Source organism: Haliotis rufescens, unplaced genomic scaffold (assembly GCF_023055435.1).
Source record: "Haliotis rufescens isolate VD_foot unplaced genomic scaffold, xgHalRufe1.0.p SCAF_9, whole genome shotgun sequence".
NCBI lineage: Eukaryota > Metazoa > Mollusca > Gastropoda > Lepetellida > Haliotidae > Haliotis > Haliotis rufescens.
Genome location: NW_025964383.1, coordinates 16,355,174 through 16,377,436, shown reverse-complemented (window position 1 = coordinate 16,377,436; position 22,263 = coordinate 16,355,174). Strand labels below are relative to the sequence as shown.

General features: G+C 36.6%; 1 protein-coding gene across 1 annotated transcript in view; it reads left to right on the top strand.

Annotated features, from left to right (window-relative positions):
* The window catches only part of LOC124122011 (mucin-2-like), a 140,035-nt gene that overhangs the window by 74,138 nt on the left and 43,634 nt on the right, over positions 1–22,263 (top strand). The window contains exons 41-51 of the mRNA XM_048390337.1: positions 362–382; positions 1,908–1,928; positions 5,745–5,771; positions 6,309–6,407; positions 8,297–8,326; positions 9,186–9,281; positions 12,845–12,865; positions 14,425–14,445; positions 16,222–16,242; positions 20,991–21,017; positions 21,576–21,674. Coding sequence (XP_048246294.1) covers positions 362–382; positions 1,908–1,928; positions 5,745–5,771; positions 6,309–6,407; positions 8,297–8,326; positions 9,186–9,281; positions 12,845–12,865; positions 14,425–14,445; positions 16,222–16,242; positions 20,991–21,017; positions 21,576–21,674 — 483 coding nt within the window. The remainder of the gene's footprint in view (positions 1–361; positions 383–1,907; positions 1,929–5,744; positions 5,772–6,308; positions 6,408–8,296; positions 8,327–9,185; positions 9,282–12,844; positions 12,866–14,424; positions 14,446–16,221; positions 16,243–20,990; positions 21,018–21,575; positions 21,675–22,263) is intronic.

The following is a 22,263-nucleotide window of genomic DNA, read 5'->3' as shown; positions in this document are numbered from 1 at the left end:
CCTCATAGACACCATCTATGTGAAATTGGGAAATCCGACATTCAAGCAAGATGTGGGCATGCTTATGGTCGACGATTGTGACCCTCTTCTTCCTTCCCGATCTTGTGCTTTACCATTACACAATTATTCCACATGACAAACTTAAGGGAAAACTTCATTCCTTGATCCATAGGCCTTTTGTTTGAAACCCTGGTGACCATAGATGCCTAGGTATATTCAGAGGTTGTTGACACAGTTGGAAGCGTACATCAGGCTCACCCTTTAGCAGATACTTTGCTGGGTATGGACATGTATTGTTGCTTTTATGTGGACCATTATTGAAGAAATGAGTGCCATCTTTACACCTTCTTTACCATTTCAGCACCACCAACGACCACGCCACGTAAGTAACAAGACTATCTACATTAACGGCGATTTAAGAAATACATGGACTGCGTACAAATACATTTCTCAATTCTCAATGGCACCATAATATATGATGCTACTGGCAACATGTGAACCTCAGCCAGCCGGCCATTATGGCTCAATGGCTGCTTTACACAATTCACTGATATGCATATAGAGGGGAGCATAAGGAAATATATAAAAGCATGTTTGCTAATATATCGGATTCTATTAAAACGATCAAACATGCGTTTGAATGTTAATAAAAACCTACCGTAGCAATACAAACTGTGTATTCTCCAATGTTCTTCGAAATAAGTCAATTATAGAACAGATAATTCCCCTCATCTCCTATTTCATTTGGGTTATAAGATGTATTAATATTTTATAATGAGTTTAATGTTGCTTGGTAACAGGGGGAATAGCTATGCGATTCAGGGTAAATATGTTATACTGTGGGTAGATTAAGAGCGTTAACATGTTTACACGTGTGGGCATTAGAATATTATTTGAAGCAAATGTCATCTGAAGATGACGTAGACGACAATTTTGTTGAAATAACAGCCTTTTTCATACACACCATCTATGTGAAATTTGGAAAAACGACACTCAGGCGAAAAGTAGGCATCACCGATTATGCGCCACTTCTTCCCGATTAGTTGCTTTGTGCATAGGAATAAGAATTTCTGCAAAGATTGCCGAATTCAAAACAGTGAAATTTTGGACAAGGTGCATAACTTAAGCTTCAATTCTCTGAAATTAATGAATAACAGTCAAAAGACAAATTCCCTTTCACTTATTTACCTGTTTGATCTAGAAAGATGTTTGACAAAAACAACAAGTGAAACCATCCCAACTGTTTCATATTTTAGATTTTTGAGTAACGAATTCAGACGGACAAAAACATATTCATAAAACTGAAACCAAAAGGATTTGGGTTGATTTTTTGCAATCGGAGAAAAGAACCAAGTTCAACCCTGTCAAAACATTGTATTTTTCGACTTTGTACACAATTTTTGCAAATGGCAAAATTAAGGGAAAACTTAATTCCTTAAGCCATAGGGCTTTTGTTTGAAACCCTGGTGACCATAGATGCATATCTATCTGCAGGGCTTCAGGACAATTTGTCAAAATCGAAGTAGGCATCCCCATGAACACAAATTGTGCTCCACTACTCCCTGATCTGTTTCTCTTATGCATAAGACTGATGGCTTTCTGCACGGACGGGCAAAATCAAACCACGACAATTGTATAACTTAAGGTGTATATCTCAAGCTTCAATGATCTGCTAGAAATCAATAATGGTCAAATAAATTAATTCCCACCTCTCGCCGTTCAACGAACACTTGATATGGTCAACATTCCACATTGATTAAAACTACATGTTGTTGACACAGTTGGAAGCGTACATTGGGCTCACCTTTTAGCAGATACTTTGCTGGGTATGGAAATGTATTCTTGCTTTTATGTGGACCATTATTGAAGAAATGATTGCCATCTTTACACCTTCTTTACCATTTCAGCACCACCAACGACCACGCCACGTAAGTTACAAGACTGTCTACATTAAGGTCAATTAAAAGAAATACATCGACTGCGCACAAACACATTTCTCAATTCTCAATGACACCATAACATATGATGCTATTGGCAACATGTTAACCTCAGCCAGCCGGCCATTATGGCTCAAGGGCTGCTTGGCACAATTCACTTATATTCATATAGAGGGTAGAATAAGGAAATAAAAAAAGCATGTTTGCTAATAATATCCGATTCCATTAAAACAATCAAACATGCGTTTGAATGAAGTAAGACGAGTTCTGTGGATGAACAACTACTTTATTACAATTGGTGCGACGTTTCGGTGTAGATCCTAACACCTTTATCAAGCATCGCGATCACTTGCTTGATAAAGGTGTAAGGATCCACACCGAAACGTCGCACTACTTGTAATAAGGAAGTTGTTCATCCATAGAACTCGTCTTGCTTCATCACACCAACTGAAATGCCACTGAAAGAAGTTATGCGTTTGTAGTTAATAACAACCTAACGTGGAGATACCAACTGTGTATTTATTATGAATTGAAAAAACCTTCAGGCCTGATAATTCATCATAATCCATGATTTTTAAGTGAAGGGATGATAATATTAAGTGTACCATAATTCTCCATTGTTCTTCGAAATAAATCAATTATAGAACAGATAGTTCCCCTCATCTCCTATTTCATTTGGGTTATAAGATGTATGATACTTCATTATCAGTTTAATGTTGCTTGACAACAGGGGGAATAGCTATGCGATTCAGGGTGAATATGTTATACTGTGAGTAGATTAAGAGCGTTAACATGTTTTCACGTGTGGGAATTAGAATATTATTTGAAGCAAATGTCATCTGAAGATGACGTAGATGACAATTTTGTGAAATAACAGCCTTTCTCATACGCACCATCTATGTGTAATTTGGAAATACGACACTCAGGCAAGAAGTAGGCATGCTTATGGTCACCGATTGTGCGCCACTTCTTCCCGATTAGTTGCTTTATGCATAAGAATAAGAATTTCTGCACAGATTGCCGAATTCAAAACAGTGAAATTTTGGACAAGGTGCATAACTTAAGCTTCAATGCTCTGAAATAAATGAATAACAGTCAAAAGACAAATTCCCTTTCACTTATTTACCTGTTTGATCTAGAAATTGTTTGACAAAACAACAAGTGAAACCATCCCAACTGTTTCATATTTTAGATTTTTGAGTAACAAATTCAGACGGACAAAAACATATTCACAAAACTGAAACCAAAAGGATTTGGGTTGATTTTTTGCAATCGGAGAAAAGAACCAAGTTCAACCCTGTCAAAACATTGTATTTTTCGACTTTGTACACCATTATTCCAAATGGCAAAATTAAGGGAAAACTTCATTCCTTAAGCCATAGGGCTTTTGTTTGAAACCCTGGTGACCATAGATGCATATCTATCTGCAGGGCTTCAGGACAATTTGTCAAAATCGAAGTAGGCATCCCCATGAACACAAATTGTGCTCCACTACTCCCTGATCTGATTCTTTATGCATAAGACTGATGGCTTTCTGCACGGACGGGCAAAATCAAACCACGACAATTGTATAACTTAAGGTGTATATCTCAAGCTTCAATGATCTGCTAGAATTCAATAATGGTCAAATAGATTAATTCCCCCCTCTCGCCTTTCAACGAACACTTGATATGGTCAACATTCACATTGATTAAAACTACATGTTGTTGACACAGTTGGAAGCGTACATTGGGCTCACCTTTTAGCAGATACTTTGCTGGGTATGGAAATGTATTCTTGCTTTATGTAGACCATTATTGAAGAAATGAATGCCATCTTTGCACCTTCTTTACCATTTCAGCACCACCAACGACCACGCCACGTAAGTTACAAGACTGTCTACATTAAGGTCAATTAAAAGAAATACATCAACTGCGCACAAACACATTTCTCAATTCTCAATGACACCATAACATATGATGCTATTGGCAACATAATAACCTCAGCCAGCCGGCCATTATGGCTTAAGTGCTGCTTGGCACAATTCACTTATATTCATATAGAGGGGAGATTAGAAAATAAAAAAAACATGTTTGCTAATAATATCCGATTCCATTAAAACAATCAAACATGCGTTTGAATGAAGTATGACGAGTTCTGTGGATGAACAACTACTTTATTACAATTGGTGCGACGTTTCGGTGTAGATCCTAACACCTTTATCAAGCATCGCGATCACTTGCTTGATAAAGGTGTAAGGATCCACACCGAAACGTCGCACTACTTGTAATAAGGAAGTTGTTCATCCATAGAACTCGTCTTGCTTCATCACACCAACTGAAATGCCACTGAAAGAAGTTATGCGTTTGTAGTTAATAATAACCTAACGTGGAGATACCAACTGTGTATTTATTATGAATTGAAAAAACCTTCAGGCCTGATAATTCATCATAATCCATGATGTTTAAGTGAAGGGATGATAATATTAAGTGTACCATAATTCTCCAATGTTCTTCGAAATAAATTAATTATAGAACAGATAATTCCCCTCATCTCCTATTTCATTTGGGTTATAAGATGTATTGACACTTCATTATCAGTTTAATGTTGCTTGGCAACAGGGGGAATAGCTATGCGATTCAGGGTGAATATGTTATACTGTGGGTAGATTAAGAGTGTTAACATGTTTTCACGTGTGGGCATTAGAATATTATTTGAAGCAAATGTCATCTGAAGATGACGTAGATGACAATTTTGTGAAATAACAGCCTTTCTCATACACACCATCTATGTGTAATTTGGAAAAACGACACTCAGGCAAGAAGTAGGCACGCTTATGGTCACCGATTGCACGCCACTTCTTCCCGATTAGTTCCTTTATGCATAGGAATAAGAATTTCTGCACAGATTGCCGAATTCAAAACAGTGAAATTTTGGACAAGGTGCATAACTTAAGCTTCAATGCTCTGAAATAAATGAATTTCAGTCAAAAGACATATTCCCTTTCACTTATTTACCTGTTTGATCTAGAAATTGTTTGACAAAAAAAACCAAGTGAAACCACCCCAACTGTTTCATATTTTAGATTTATGAGTAACAAATTCAGACGGACAAAAACTTATTCAGAAGACTGAAACAAATAAGGGTTTGTCTTGAATTTTTGCATTCTCAAAAAAGAACCAAATTCAATCCTGTCAAAACACTTTATTGTTCGACTTTGTACAGCGTTATTCCACATGGCAAACTTAAGGGAAAACTTCATTTTTTTATCCATAGGGCATTTGTTTGAAACCCTGGTGACCATAAATGCATATCTATCTTCAGGACAATTTGTCAAAATACGAAGCAGGCGAGTTGAGATGACTTCAACTTTGCAATTGTCATAACTGCCTCTTAATGCCAAGCAATATTCCTGCAGCCCCAACCTTTGGCGTCTGCATTGAATAATGTTTGAGGTGAATTGTGCATGCCCTTTCCAAGAATATATCTTAAAGAGCGTCATACTGATGGCTGACAAGTTTGAAGACCTTTTATGGTGGACATAAGTAGGACATTTCCTCAATTGACGTTTTGTTGAAAAAAAATGTTGTCTGCCGATTTGCTGAATTTTTTCTATGCAATTTGATGTTCCTGTATTTATTCAGGAGAACACTTGACTTGTATTTGCTTGTGTATATGATGTGTACCACAGGTGTTTTCTGAAACGCTTACCTTCTAGCAAACACGTGGTATCATCACTATTCTATAGTTTTTCAAAGACATATGATTATGATATAGTTGGAATCAGAAAATTCTTATGATTATGGAAAGGAATGTTTACAATTTCAGCACCACCGACAACAACTACCTCGCCACGTACGTTACAAGTCTATTTACATAAAAGTTTATAATTTTATTTTCACAGTGTTCAAAAACACTCAGAAGTATTCAGTAATTGCCTGAAATCGATCTTGATGGCATTATGCCATTATGTCATGAATTCTATAATGTCTACATAAAGGTATGATCAAATAAGGACATTAATGAAATGGTGTGTGGTAACATCCTTTGATTGAATATTAATAATAATAAGAAGAAGAACAACAACATCCTGTCTTGGAGTGGAAAACTGTAAATTAGGAAGGAATGCATGATAACTTTCAGGACTGGAAATTAATCACAATCTATGAGATTTTAGTGAAAGGATTTCCTGATTAGGTCTTCCATATCACTCCAATGTCAATACATTCACTATTAGTACATGTAATTCGCATTCTCATTTTGAATGAAGGGAAAATGATTAGCTATCACTGAGTTTCTATGCTTAAGAAACGAGAGAGAATGTCAATCATAATGTTCATTTGAAACCAAGTTCAACTTAGTTCTGTTTATGATACAAATCTTCATTTTCAGAATGCAATTTTCTTGGCGTCGGATGTTTTCCCACTGGTACCTTCTGTACTGTCCCATTACCTGGTCTCCAGTGTCCAGCTGGTCAAATGTGTTGTGTCGGTAAGTACTCATAGTATGCGTAGTTTACTCAAGTGATATGATATATTATCTAGCCAATGACACTGCTTGACAGTTATTTTCGAATAGGTAATTTGCCCACCATCTCTGTTCTATTTAGGTAATAATCTGGATAACTGTCATTAATTAATAGGTCGTCATCAGTGTGATTTCGTCTTAAGAGAATCTGCTTCAGGGTGATGTGTTTTGCTGTTTGATTGTTGGAGTGTGGTTCTATATTGTACACGTTTGTGTAGAATAGACTAGTATTTAAGCAATGTCATCACAAGTTTACTAGGAAAACAATATATGAAATACAGGGCTTCATCAGCATATCTTTGTAGACTCTTGGAAAACAACATGTAGGCAAACCTAAGGCATCCCCTTGGGCACCACTTGAGCTCCTCTCCTTCGGAACAGGTTTCTTTATGCAGATGAATAAGAATTTCTGCAAAGATTGGGAAAACCAAAGCACAGGAATTTGGATAAGGAGTATAAGTTAAACTTCAATAATCGGATATTTTTAAAAAAAATGGCCCAATAGACTAATTCCCTGTCACACATTTACCCAAATAAACTTGAAATAAATGAGACCTTTTGAGCCACCGAATCTGTTTTATGTATAGATCTATGCATTAAATTCCGAGTAATAAAAGATCTATCCACAAGATTGTATGAGAAGAGAAATAGCTTCACATTTGAATACTCTTTGCGTCACCTTTCAAAATGTTTATGACAGACACATGCAAGAAATGTACTTGAAAGAAAAGATACCCATTAAACCCCACACATATATGCATAAAATTCCATGTAACACAAGATCTATCCATAGGATTGTATGACAAAAGGAATAACTTCACCTTTGAAATACTCATTTCCAAATTTGGCACTTATCTTCCCGAGGCAAGGGAGTTAACTGACTATAAAAGTCCAATTTCCACCCTTGCCGAACTAGGCTTGTATTATGGAGTTACATTTGTTCTGGACTAACGAGTCTATATATAGTCCTATCAAAATCACACAACAAAATCGAAATCCGGTTCGAAAACTGTCTTGCAGATTTCGGTCGATTGCAGGATTTGCAAAACATGTGCACCGCCAACTCGCTGTCAACAGATATTTACCAAACCTGTTCCTGTTTTCAATCACATTGTTTTTAAAGTCAGTTTACTGTCTTGCCCCGGGAAGAGGCACATCAGTGCCAATGACCACTGAATGCCTTATACCAACGTTTTGTGATGGACGTCCCATAACGTTTACAAGGTTTGGTCGTCAACAAAGTTGCTTTTCATAGTTAAGACACGAGGACTTGGTTCCATGTGTACTTTGCATATGGGATGATTTTCTTATTCATGGCCTTTTAAGCATCCAATGATCTTGTAGCACGCGCAATTTCAGGGCCATCATGGGTGAATATGACAACTCTATCCATTGGTGTCTACATTGATGATCTTTTGAGGTACAATCGAACATGCTCTCTTTCAAAGAGAATCATATGACTCATCCTCAAAACTTGTGATCAATGTTGCAGTATCCAATGCTTTAGTGAAACTTTCAAAAAGTTTCATGGAGGACACTTCTAATTTTGAAGCACCGGTGAACAAAATGATGACTGATGCAAATTCATATTTTGACTTGTAGCATATATTGCATGTTTGTTAGGGTGACCTCTTGCCTTACCAACGTGTGTTTGTGATGGGTGCAATAGGTGGGCAGAACACACTCACCTTTCATCAACCACCTTGTATAAGCACTATTTTAATATTAATTCAAATATTCATGCTTATTATATACTCCGGTACAAGGAATTGTACAATAGCCTTTTTTAGCAGAGCTTTCAAAGCACAACTGAAGAAGTGAGCTTCATATTAATGCCCTTTGTACTCTTTCAGGAACAGCACCGACCACAACGCCCCCTCCACGTAAGTTACAAGATGATCTACATAAGTGTTCACATAAATTTCTCAATCCTCAGCTCAAAAACAAAGTCCCTTACACTAATTTACCTGTCTGATCTAGGATTTATGAGTAACCATTGAGACGGACAAAAACACATCAACTAGACAGTGGGACAAATAAGGATGTAGCTTGATTTTTTGCAATCTCAAAACAAAACCAAGTTCAAACCTGTCAAAACATTTTTTTCACCTTTGTACACCATGATTCCACATGACAAACTTAAGGGGAAACTTCATTCTTTGATCCATAGGGCCTTTGTTAGAAACCCTGGTGACCATTGATACATATCTATATTCAGAGGTTCAGGACAATTTGTCATGAACAAAGTAGGCATCCCAATGAGCACTAATTGTGCTCCACTACTCCCTGATCTGTTTCTTTATGCATAAGACTCATGACTTTCTGCACTGACGGGCAAAATCAAACCACTGCAACTGTATAACCCAAGGTGTATATCTCAAGCTTCAATGATCTGCTAGAATTCAATAATGGTCAAATTTATAATAATAATAATAAGAACATTTTGTCTTGGAGTGGAAAACGTTAGATTTGGAAGGAATGCAAGATAACAATTAGGACTGAATAATCATCACAATCTATGAGATTTTAGTGAAAGGATGTCAAGATTATGTTTGCTATATCTCTCGAATGTAAATGCTTCCACTATTAGTACAGGTTATTCACATTCTAATTTTGAATGAAGGGAAAATTATTACCAATCAATGAGTTTTGATGCTTACCAAATAAGGGAGAATGCCATTCATATAGTTCTTATTAAACCAAATTCAACTAAGGTCTGTTTTGACAACTCCTCATTTTCAGAATGCAATCTTCCTGGCATCGGGTGTGTTGCCAGTGGTACCTGTAATATCCCAGTACCTGGTCTCCAGTGTCCAGCTGGCCAAATGTGCTGTGTCGGTAAGTACTCCTAGGATGCGTAGTTTACTCAAGTTACATGATATGTTATCCAGCCCACAGTCTCTATTATTTAGGTGGTACACTGTATAATGCTCATGATCAATTTGATTTCGCCTTGACAAAACCTGATTCAGGTTCATATGTTTTACTGTTTGTTTGTTGCAATGTGTTTTTATATTGTACAGGTTTGTATAGGATATATTATTATTTACGCAATGCCATCTCAAGTTTACTGACAAGACAATATTTGAAGGACAGGGCTTTATCAGCATATCTTTTTGGACTCTTGGGAAACAACATTTAGGCAAAACTAAGGCATCCCCCTGGGCACCCATTTAGCCCATCTGCTTTGGAACATACATGCACGTAAAAAAGAATTTCTTCGCAGAGTGGGAAAACCAAACACAGGAATTGGAATGAGGAGCATAAGTTAAACTTCGATAATTGGATATCATTCCATAATGGTCAGATAGACTTATTCCCATTCACACATTTACCCAAATGAACTTGAAATAAAAGATACCCATTGAACCGCACATATATAAGCAAAACATTTCATGTAACACAATATCTATCCACAGGAGTGTATGACAAGAGGAATAACTTCACCTTTGAAATAGTCATTGCGTCACCTTTCAAAATGTTTATGGCAGACATATGGAAGACATTTCCGAATTTGGCGCATCAGTGACAAATATGATGTCTGATGAAATACGGACTTGTTCTGATGCAGTTATTACTTGTATCTTAATCTTTCGTATTTGCTTAAAATAAGTACCGGTGCATTATAAAGAATTTTGGACAATATAGTTACGCTGGTGAAACAAGAATTCATGATAATGTCAACACGTGTCCTCTATAAACATCAGATAAAGCTGAAAGTGGCATGGCGTCAATTGTCATTTCACAAGTTTAAATCAGGTTTGAGTACCATTTGCAGTGACACAAGCTTCACAATGGCGCCTCATTGACGCAGATGATTGAGGATGTCTTGTTTGATGCCATCCCGAATCTGGACCAAGGCCTGTTGCAGCCGGACAAACGTCCCTGGTTGGGTTGAATGTTTCATTTCATGCCACACGTTTGATGAGTGTTGGTGTTTTGTGTTGTCCCATGAAATCTATGAACACACGTGGAACACGAGGGTGTGCATTGTACTGCTGCAATGACATCATGTAATGTGGCATTTGTTGGTCTGAAGCAACGGGGGTACTTGAAGATAACTTCGTCACTGTACCGTACACAAGTAAAATTGCCAACGAAGACATCTCAAGGGGGCCTCTGATGAGCAGTGATGCATCCCTGTGCCATAACGCTCCCCCCACCGAATGCAGAAGGTTGAACTACGCACGCGTCGCGTAATGTTCCCACCATCGTCGATCAACACACCGACTGCCATCACTGCTGTCAAGGAGAAACCTCCACTAATCCGTGAATAGGACAAGTCAAATAACATGGAAAGGCCAGACGTGCAGTATGACCACTTAGCATGAAATAAGGAATACAGACATTGTGGTTGGATGTTATGCTTCAGTAATCTATTCCCCACACTTTTGCGCTAATCAGAAGTAGGCCAATAATGTTGTGTGTTGTCAAAGGCACATTCTGAAACCGATTTTGCGGGTTACCGGACGGATATGATCATCTTGCCGACGTGAAGTTATTCGTGGACGTTTACTCCCTAGTGTTTCGAGTCTATTGCTAACGACAACCGATATGCCTAGTTCCAACGTTTTGTGTAATTCTGGTTTCAATCATTCCAGTTGCATGCAACCGCTCATTTTCAGATAGACGTCGCATAACGTTTATAAGGTTTGGTCGTCGACAAAAATTGTTTTTCACAGTTAAAACAAGAGAACATAGTTCCACGAGGACATGATACAGGTTTTCGTGTGTTGCTTTATGGTGTAGTGGATTTGTTTTCCATTGGTGCAGTAGGATTCGTACAGAGGACTTTTAGACGTGATTGTTTGAACATATTTGATGATAGAGACATTTAGGCAAAAGCTAAAAGTGTGATCCCCTCCTTTCTGATCTGTTTCTTTATGCATATCAATTTCGGGTTGGGAAAGTCAAAATACGTGAATTAAGTTAAACTTAGCTTCAGGTATGTCGATCATCTGATATTGTCCAATAAGGGTCACATAGACAAATGTCATTCATTTACCTGAAGAAACTTGAACAAACAGACCAGTGAAGACGCACAATCTGTTTCATATTTGCATCAGTGTATAAAGATTCAACAGTTAACTTTCCTTCATGATGAGTAATATTGCAGCAACTCTTTCCTTTGATGTCTATATTGATCATCTTTGGAGGCACAATCGAACATGCTCTCATTCAAAGAGTGTCATATGACTCATTCTCAAAACTTGCTATCCGTGTTGCAGTATTCAAGGCTTAAGTAAAACATTCAAAGTATTTCATGGCGGACACTTCTATTTCAATAAATCGTTGACCAAAACGATGACCTATTTAAATTCATAGTTTGACTTGTAGCATATATTCCGTGTATGTTAAGGTGAACATTTGCCTTACCTTTGCGTGTATTTGTGTTGGGTGCAATCGGTGGGAAGAACACACTCACCTTTTAGCGAACACCTGGCATAAGCACTATTTTGATAGTGATTCAACTATTCATGCTCATTATGTAGTCCCGTAAAAGGAATCGTAAAATGGACTCCCCTTTTAGCAGAGCTTTCTTATGTTTACAGACAGGGTTTTGTCACTTTTAACTTCAAAACACTACTGAAGAAGTGAGCTACATTTTAACACCCTTTTTTACCCTTTTAGGAACGCCACCGACCACAACGTCCCCGTCACATAAGTTACAAGACGTTCTAGATAAATATAAAACTACATAAATATATTTTCTCAATCCTCAGCTCAAAAGATAAAATTTCCTTACACTTATTTACCTGTTTGGTCCTGAGGTCTTTTTTATATAAACACGACAAATAAAACCACCTCAAATGCTTCACATCGTCAATTTATGAGTAACAGTTGAGACGGACAAAAGCATATCCTCAAGACTGTAGCAAATAAGTTCAAAACCCGGTTAAAACATTTGTTTTTCCACTTGGTACACCATTTTCTTAGGACAAACTTTAGCGAAAACTTCATTCCTTGATCCATTGTGTTTTGTTTAAAACTCCGGTGACCATAGATACATATCTATCTTCAGAGGTTCAGAACAGTATGTCAACGCAAAGTTGACATCCCCGTGAACACAAGTTGCACTCCACTTCTCCCTGATCTGTTTCTTTATGCATAAGACTAATGGCTTTCTGCACGGACGGGCAAAATCAAACCACGGCAATTGTATAATTCAAGGGGTATATCTCAAGCTTCAATGATATCCTAGAATTCAATAATGGTCAAATAAACTAATTCCCACCGAATAGATTAAAAATACGTGTTGTTGACACAGTTGGAAGCGTACATCGGGCTCACCTTTTAGCAGATACTTTGCTGGGTATGGAAATGTATTGTTGCTTTTATGTAGACCATTATTCATTATTGAAGAAATGAGCGCCATATTTACACCTTCTTTACCATTTCAGCACCACCAACGACCACGCCACGTAAGTAACAAGACATCTACATTATGGGCAATTAAAGAAATACATGGACAGCATACAAATACATTTCTCAATGCTCAATGACACCATAACATATGATACCATTGGCAACATATGAACCTCAGCCAGCCGGCCATTATGGCTCAAGGGCTGCTTGACACAATCACTGATGCTTATATAGAGGGGAGAATAAGGAAATAAATAAAAGCATGTTTGCGAATAATATCCGATTCAATAAAAACAATCAAACATGCGTTCGAATGTTATTAACCAGCCGTGGAGATACAAACTGTGGAATTATTATGAATTGAAAATAACTTTCAGGCCTGATAGTACACCATAATCCATGAGGTTTGAGTGAAGAGATGACAAAATTAAGTGTACCATACCAGCCGGACATTATGGCTCAAGGGCTGCTTGACACAAATCACTGATGTTTTATATAAAGGGGAGAATAAGGAAATAAAATAAAAGTATGTTTGCTAATAATATACGATTCAAAGAAAACAATCCAACATGCGTTTGAATTCTAATAACGTACCGTGGAAATACAAACTGTGTATATATTATAAACTGAAAATAACTTTTAGGCCCGATAATACATCATAATCCATGAGGTTTGAGTGAAGGGATGACAAGATTGAGTGTACCATATTTCTCAAATGTTCTTCGAAATAAATCAATTATTGAACAGATAATTCACCCTCATCTCTCTTTCATCTGTGTTACATTAGCTGTATTAATATTTCATTATAAGATAATGTTGCTTGGCAACAGGGGGAATACCAATGCGTTTACGGGTGCATATGTTATACTGTGGGTCGATTTAGATTGTTAACATATGTACTAATGTGTGTGCATTAGAATATTATTTGAAGCAAATGTCATCTGAAGATGACGTAGGCAACAATATTGTGAAATGACGGCCTTTCTCATAGACACCATCTATGTGAAATTGGGAAATACGACATTCAAGCAAGATGTAGGCATGCTTATGGTCAACGATTGTGCGCCTCTTCTTCCTTCCCGATCTTGTGCTTTACCATTACACAATTATTCCACATGACAAACTTAAGGGAAAACTTCATTCCTTGATCCATAGGCCTTTTGTTTGAAACCCTGGTGACCGTAGATGCATATGTATATATGTAGGTTCAGGACAATTTGTCATAAACAAAGTAGGCAACCCCATGAGCATTAATTGTGCTCCACTTCTCCCTGATCTGTTTCTTTATGCATAAGACTCGTGACTTTCTGTACGGACGAGTAAAAAGAAAACATGGCAATTGTATAACTTAAGGTGTATATCTCAAGCTTCAATGATCTGCTAGTATTCAATAATGGTCAAATAAACTAATTCCCAGCTCTCACCTTTCAACGAATATCTGATATGATAAACATTCAACATTTATTAAAAATACATGTTGTTGACACAGTTGGAAGCGTACATGGGGCTCACCTTTTAGCAGAGACTTTGCTGGGTATGGAAATGTATTGTTGCTTTTATGTAGATCATTATTGAAGAAATGAGCGCCATATTTACACCTTCTTTACCTTTTCAGCACCACCAACGACCACGCCACGTAAGTAACAAGACTATCTACATTAAGGGTGATTTAAGAAATACATGAACTGCGTACAAATACATTTCTCAATTCTCAATGACACCATAACATGTGATGCTATTGGCAACATGTGAACCTCAGCCAGCCGGCCATTATGGCTCAGGGACTGCTTGACACAATTCACTGATATTCATATAGAGGGGAGAATAAGGAAATAACTAAAAGCATGTTTGCTAATAATATCCGATTCTATTAAAACAATCAAACATGCGTTTGAATGAAGTAAGACGAGTTCTATGGATGAACAACTTCTTTATTACAGTAAGTGCGACGTTTCGGTGTAGATCCTAACACCTTTATCAAGCATCCCGATCACTTGCTTAAAAAGGTGTTGGGATCTACACCGAAACGTCGGACTAATTGTAATAAAGAAGTTGTTCATCCATAGAACTACCATTGAGATACAAAATGTGTATTAATTATAACTTGAAAATAACCTTGAGGCCTGATAATTCATCATAATCCATAATGTTTAAGTGAAGGGAAGATAATATTAAGTGTACCATAATGTTCTTCAAAATAAATCAATTATAGAACAGATAATTCACCCTCATCTCCTATTTCATCTGGGTTATAAGATGTATGAATATTTCATAATAAGTTTATGTTGCTTGGTAACAGGGGGAATATCTATGCGATTCAGGGGGAATATGTTATACTGTGGGTAGATTAAGAATGTTAACATGTTTTCACGTGTGGGAATTAGAATAATATTTGAAGCAAATGTCATCTGAAGATGACGTAGACGACAATTTTATGAAATAACAGCCTTTCTCATACACACCATCTATGTGAAATTTGGAAATACGACACTCAGGCAAGAAGTAGGCATGCATATGGTCAGCGATTGTGTGCCACTTCTTCCTGATCAGTTACTTTATGCATAAGAATAAGAATTTCTGCACAGATTGCCGATTCAAAACATTGGAAGTTTGGACAAGGTGTATAACTTAAGCTTCAATGCTCTGAAATAAATGACTAACAGTCAAAAGACAAATTCCCTTTCACTTATTCACCTGTTTGATCTAGAAATTGTTTGACAAAAACAACAAGTGAAACCAACCCAACTGTTTCATATTTTAGATTTTTGAGTAACAAATACAGACGGACAAAAACATATTCACAAGACTGAAACAAATAAGGATTTGTGTTGAATTTTGCAATCGGAGAAAAGAACCAAGTTCAACCCTGTCAAAAGATTGTAATTTTCGACTTTGTACACCATTATTCCACATAGCAAACTTAAGGGAAAACTACATTCCTTGAGCAATAGGGCTTTTGTTTAAAACCCTGGTGACCGTAGATGCATATCTATCTTCAAGGCTTCAGGACAATTTGTCAAAATCGAAGTAGGCATCCTAATGAACACAAATTGTGCTCCACTTCTCCCTGATCTGTTTATTTATGCATGAGACTAATGACTTTCTACACGGACGGGCAAAATCAAACCACGACAATTGTATAACTTAAGGTGTATATCTCTATCTTCCATGATCTGCTAGAATTCAATAATTGTCTAAATAAACTAATTCCCACCTCTCACCTTTCAACGACCACTCCATATGGTCAACATTCCTCATTGATTAAAAATACATGTTGTTGACACAGTTGGAAGCGTACATGGGGCTCACCTTTTAGCAGAGACTTTGCTGGGTATGGAAATGTATTGTTGCTTTTATGTAGATCATTATTGAAGAAATGAGCGCCATATTTACACCTTCTTTACCTTTTCAGCACCACCAACGACCACGCCACGTAAGTAACAAAACTATCTTCATTAAGGGCGATTTAAGAAATACATGGACTGCATGCAAATACGTTTCTCAATTCTCTGTGACACTATAATATATGATGCTATTGGCAACATATGAACCTCGGCGAGTCCGCCAGTATGACTCCAAGGCTGCTTGACACAATTCACTAATGTTTATATAGAGGGGAGGATAAGGAATTTAACGAAAGCATGTTGAGAATAATATCCGATTCCATAAAAACAATCAGACATGAGTTTGAATGTTAATAACAACGTACCGTGGAGATACAAACTGTGTATTTATTATGAACTGAAAAAAAACTCCAGGCCTGATAATTCATCATAATCCATGATGTTTAAGTGAAGGGATGATAATATTAAGTGTACCATAATTCTCTCATGTTCTTCAAAATAAATCAATTATAGAACAGATAATTCACCCTCATCTCCTATTTCATCTGGGTTATAAGATGTATTAATATTTCATAATAAGTTTATGTTGCTTGGTAACAGGGGGAATAGCTATGCGATTCAGGGTAAATATGTTATACTGTGTATAGATTAAGAGTGTTAACATGTTTACACGTGTGGGCATTAGAATATTATTTGAAGCAAATGTCATCTGAAGATGACGTAGATGACAATTTTGTTGAAATAACAGCCTTTTTCATACACACCATCTATGTGAAATTTGGAAAAACGACACTCAGGCAAGAAGTAGGCATGCATATGGTCACCGATTGTGCGCCACTTCTTCCTGATCAGTTACTTTATGCATTGGAATAAGGATTTCTGCACAGATTGCCGAATTGAAAATATTGGAATTTTGGACAAGGTGCATAACTTAAGCTTCAATGCTCTGAAATTAATGAATAACAGTCAAAAGACAAATTTCCTTTCACTTATTTACCTGTTTGATCTAGAAATTGTTTGAAAAAAACAACAAGTGAAACCAATCCAACTGTTTCATATTTTAGATTTTTGAGTAACAAATACAGACGGACAAAAACATATTCACAAGACTGAAACAAATAAGGATTTGGGTTGATTTTTTGCAATCGGAGAAAAGAACCAAGTTCAACCATGTCAAAAGATTGTATTTTTCGACTTTGTACACCATTATTCCACATGGCAAACTTAAGGGAAAACTTCATTCCTTAAGCAATAGGGCTTTTGTTTAAAACCCTGGTGACCGTAGATGCATATCTATCTTCAAGGCTCCAGGACAATTTGTCAAAATCGAAGTAGGCATCCTAATGAACACAAATTGTGCTCCACTTCTCCCTGATCTGTTTATTTATGCATGAGACTAATGACTTTCTGCACGGACGGGCAAAATCAAACCACTGCAGTTGTATAACTTAAGGTGTATATCTCAAGCTTCAATGATCTGCTAGATTTCAATAATTGTCTAAATAAACTAATTCCCACCTCTCACCTTTCAACGAACACTCCATATGGTCAACATTCCTCATTGATTAAAAATACATGTTGTTGACACAGTTGGAAGCGTACATGGGGCTCACCTTTTAGCAGATACTTTGCTGGGTATGGAAATGTATTGTTGCTTTTATGTAGATCATTATTGAAGAAATGAGCGCCATATTTACACCTTCTTTACCTTTTCAGCACCACCAACGACCACGCCACGTAAGTAACAAAACTATCTTCATTAAGGGCGATTGAAGAAATACATGGACTGCATGCAAATACGTTTCTCAATTCTCTGTGACACTATAATATATGATGCTATTGGCAACATATGAACCTCGGCGAGTCCGCCATTATGACTCCAAGGCTGCTTGACACAATTCACTAATGTTTATATAGAGGGGAGGATAAGGAATTTAACGAAAGCATGTTGAGAATAATATCCGATTCCATAAAAACAATCAGACATGAGTTTGAATGTTAATAACAACGTACCGTGGAGATACAAACTGTGTATTTATTATGAACTGAAAAAAAACTCCAGGCCTGATAATTCATCATAATCCATGATGTTTAAGTGAAGGGATGATAATATTAAGTGTACCATAATTCTCTCATGTTCTTCAAAATAAATCAATTATAGAACAGATAATTCACCCTCATCTCCTATTTCATCTGGGTTATAAGATGTATTAATATTTCATAATAAGTTTATGTTGCTTGGTAACAGGGGGAATAGCTATGCGATTCAGGGTAAATATGTTATACTGTGTATAGATTAAGAGTGTTAACATGTTTACACGTGTGGGCATTAGAATATTATTTGAAGCAAATGTCATCTGAAGATGACGTAGATGACAATTTTGTTGAAATAACAGCCTTTTTCATACACACCATCTATGTGAAATTTGGAAAAACGACACTCAGGCAAGAAGTAGGCATGCATATGGTCACCGATTGTGCGCCACTTCTTCCTGATCAGTTACTTTATGCATTGGAATAAGGATTTCTGCACAGATTGCCGAATTGAAAATATTGGAATTTTGGACAAGGTGCATAACTTAAGCTTCAATGCTCTGAAATTAATGAATAACAGTCAAAAGACAAATTTCCTTTCACTTATTTACCTGTTTGATCTAGAAATTGTTTGAAAAAAACAACAAGTGAAACCAACCCAACTGTTTCATATTTTAGATTTTTGAGTAACAAATACAGACGGACAAAAACATATTCACAAGACTGAAACAAATAAGGATTTGGGTTGATTTTTTGCAATCGGAGAAAAGAACCAAGTTCAACCATGTCAAAAGATTGTATTTTTCGACTTTGTACACCATTATTCCACATGGCAAACTTAAGGGAAAACTTCATTCCTTAAGCAATAGGGCTTTTGTTTAAAACCCTGGTGACCGTAGATGCATATCTATCTTCAAGGCTCCAGGACAATTTGTCAAAATCGAAGTAGGCATCCTAATGAACACAAATTGTGCTCCACTTCTCCCTGATCTGTTTATTTATGCATGAGACTAATGACTTTCTGCACGGACGGGCAAAATCAAACCACTGCAGTTGTATAACTTAAGGTGTATATCTCAAGCTTCAATGATCTGCTAGATTTCAATAATTGTCTAAATAAACTAATTCCCACCTCTCACCTTTCAACGAACACTCCATATGGTCAACATTCCTCATTGATTAAAAATACATGTTGTTGACACAGTTGGAAGCGTACATGGGGCTCACCTTTTAGCAGATACTTTGCTGGGTATGGAAATGTATTGTTGCTTTTATGTAGATCATTATTGAAGAAATGAGCGCCATATTTACACCTTCTTTACCTTTTCAGCACCACCAACGACCACGCCACGTAAGTAACAAAACTATCTTCATTAAGGGCGATTGAAGAAATACATGGACTGCATGCAAATACGTTTCTCAATTCTCTGTGACACTATAATATATGATGCTATTGGCAACATATGAACCTCGGCGAGTCCGCCATTATGACTCCAAGGCTGCTTGACACAATTCACTAATGTTTATATAGAGGGGAGGATAAGGAATTTAACGAAAGCATGTTGAGAATAATATCCGATTCCATAAAAACAATCAGACATGAGTTTGAATGTTAATAACAACGTACCGTGGAGATACAAACTGTGTATTTATTATGAACTGAAAAAAAACTCCAGGCCTGATAATTCATCATAATCCATGATGTTTAAGTGAAGGGATGATAATATTAAGTGTACCATAATTCTCTCATGTTCTTCAAAATAAATCAATTATAGAACAGATAATTCACCCTCATCTCCTATTTCATCTGGGTTATAAGATGTATTAATATTTCATAATAAGTTTATGTTGCTTGGTAAGAGGGGGAGTAGCTATGCGATTCAGGGGGAATATGTTATACTGTGTTTAGATTAAGAGTGCGGTCATTAGACTATTATTTGAAGCAAATGTCATCTGAAGATGACGTTGATGAAAATTTTGTGAAATAACAGCATTTCTCATACACACAATCTATGTGAAATTTGGAAATACGACACTCAGGCAAGCAGTAGGCATGCTTATGGTCACTGATTGTGCGTCTCTATTGAGTAGCAATTTAGTGGGACAAAAACATATGCACAAGACCGTGAGACAAATAAGGGTTTGGCTTGATGTTTTGCAATCTAAAAGAAGAACCAAGTTGAACCCTGTTAAACACTGTATTTTTCGACTTTGTACATCATTAGTCCATATGGCAAACTTAAGGGAAAACTTCATTTCTTAAGCCATAGGGCATTTGTTTGAAACCCTCAGGACAATTTGTCAAAATACGAAGCAGGCGAGTTGAGATAACTTCAACTTTGCAATTTCATTACTGCCTCTTAATGCCAAAGAATATTCCTGCAGCCACCTTTGGCGTCTACAGTTAATAATGTTTGAGGTGTATCGTGCCTGCCCTTTCCACGAATATATTAAAGAGCGTCATACTGATGGCTGATAAGTTTGAAGACCTTTTTATGGTGGATATGTGTAGGACATTTTCCTCAATTGACGCTTCATTGAAAAAAAATGATGTCTGCTGATTTTCTGAATTGTTTCTGTGCAATTTTGACAATACCATATGTTTCTGTATTTGTTCAGGACAACACTTGACTTGTCTTTGCTTGTGTATATGATGTGTACCACAGGTGTTTTCTGAAATGCTTACCTTCTAGCAAACACGTGGTATCATCAGTATTCTATAGTTTTTCAAAGACATATGATTATTATATAGTTGGAATCAGAACATTCTTATGATTATGGAAAGGAATGATTACAATTTCAGCACCACCGACAACAACGACCTCGCCACGTACGTTACAAATATATTTACTTGAAAGTTTATAATTTTATTTTACAGTGTACAAAAACACTCAGAAGTATTCAGTAGTTGCCTGATATCGATCTTGATGGCATTATGCCATTATGTTATGAATCCTATAATGTCTACATAAAGGTATGATCAAATAATGACATTAATGAAATGGTGTGGTAACATCCTTTGATTGAATAATAATAATAATAATAATAATAATAATAATAATAATAATAATAATAAGAACAACAACAACAACATCCTGTCTTGGAGTGGAAAACTGTAAATTTGGAAGGAATGCATGACAACTTTAAGGACTGAAAATTAATCACAATCTATGAGATTTTAGTGAAAGGATTCCATGATCAGGTCTTCCATATGTCAAAGCATTCACTATCAGTACAGATAATTCGGATTCTCAGTTTGAATGAAGGGAACATGATTAGTTATCACTGAGTTTCTATGCTTAAGAAACGAGAGAGAATGTCAATCATACTGTTCATATGAAACCAAATTCAACTTAGGTCTTTTTATGATACAAATCCTCATTTGCAGAATGCAATCTTCCTGGCGTCGGGTGTTTTCCCACTGGTACCTCCTGTGCTATCCCATTACCTGGTCGCCAGTGTCCAGCTGGTCAAATGTGTTGTGTCGGTAAGTACTCCTAGGATGCGTAGTTTACTAAAGTGATATGATATATTATCCAGCCAATGACACTGCTTGACAGTTATTTTCGAAAAGGTAATTTGCCCACCATCTCTATTCTATTTAGGTAATAATCTGTATAACTGTCATTAATTAATAGGTCATCATCAGTGTGATTTCGTCTTAAGAGAATCTGCTTCAGGGTGATGTGTTTGGCTGTTTGATTGTTGGAGTGTAATTCTATATTGTACAAGTTTGTGCGGAATAGAATATTTTTTAAGCAATGTCATCACAAGTTTACTAGGAAAACAATATATGAAATACAGGGCTTCATCAGCATATCTTTGTAGACTCTTGGAAAACAACATGTAGGCAAAACTAAGGCACCCCCCTGGGCACCATTGAGCTCCTCTCCTTCGGAACAGGTTTCTTTATGCAGATGAATAAGAATTTCTGCGAAGATTGGGAAAACCAAAACTCAGGAATTTGGATAAGGAGTATAAGTTAAACATCAATAATCGGAAATATTTCAATAATGGCCCAATAGACAAATTCCTTTTCACACATTCACCCAAATAAACTTGAAGAAAAATGAGAC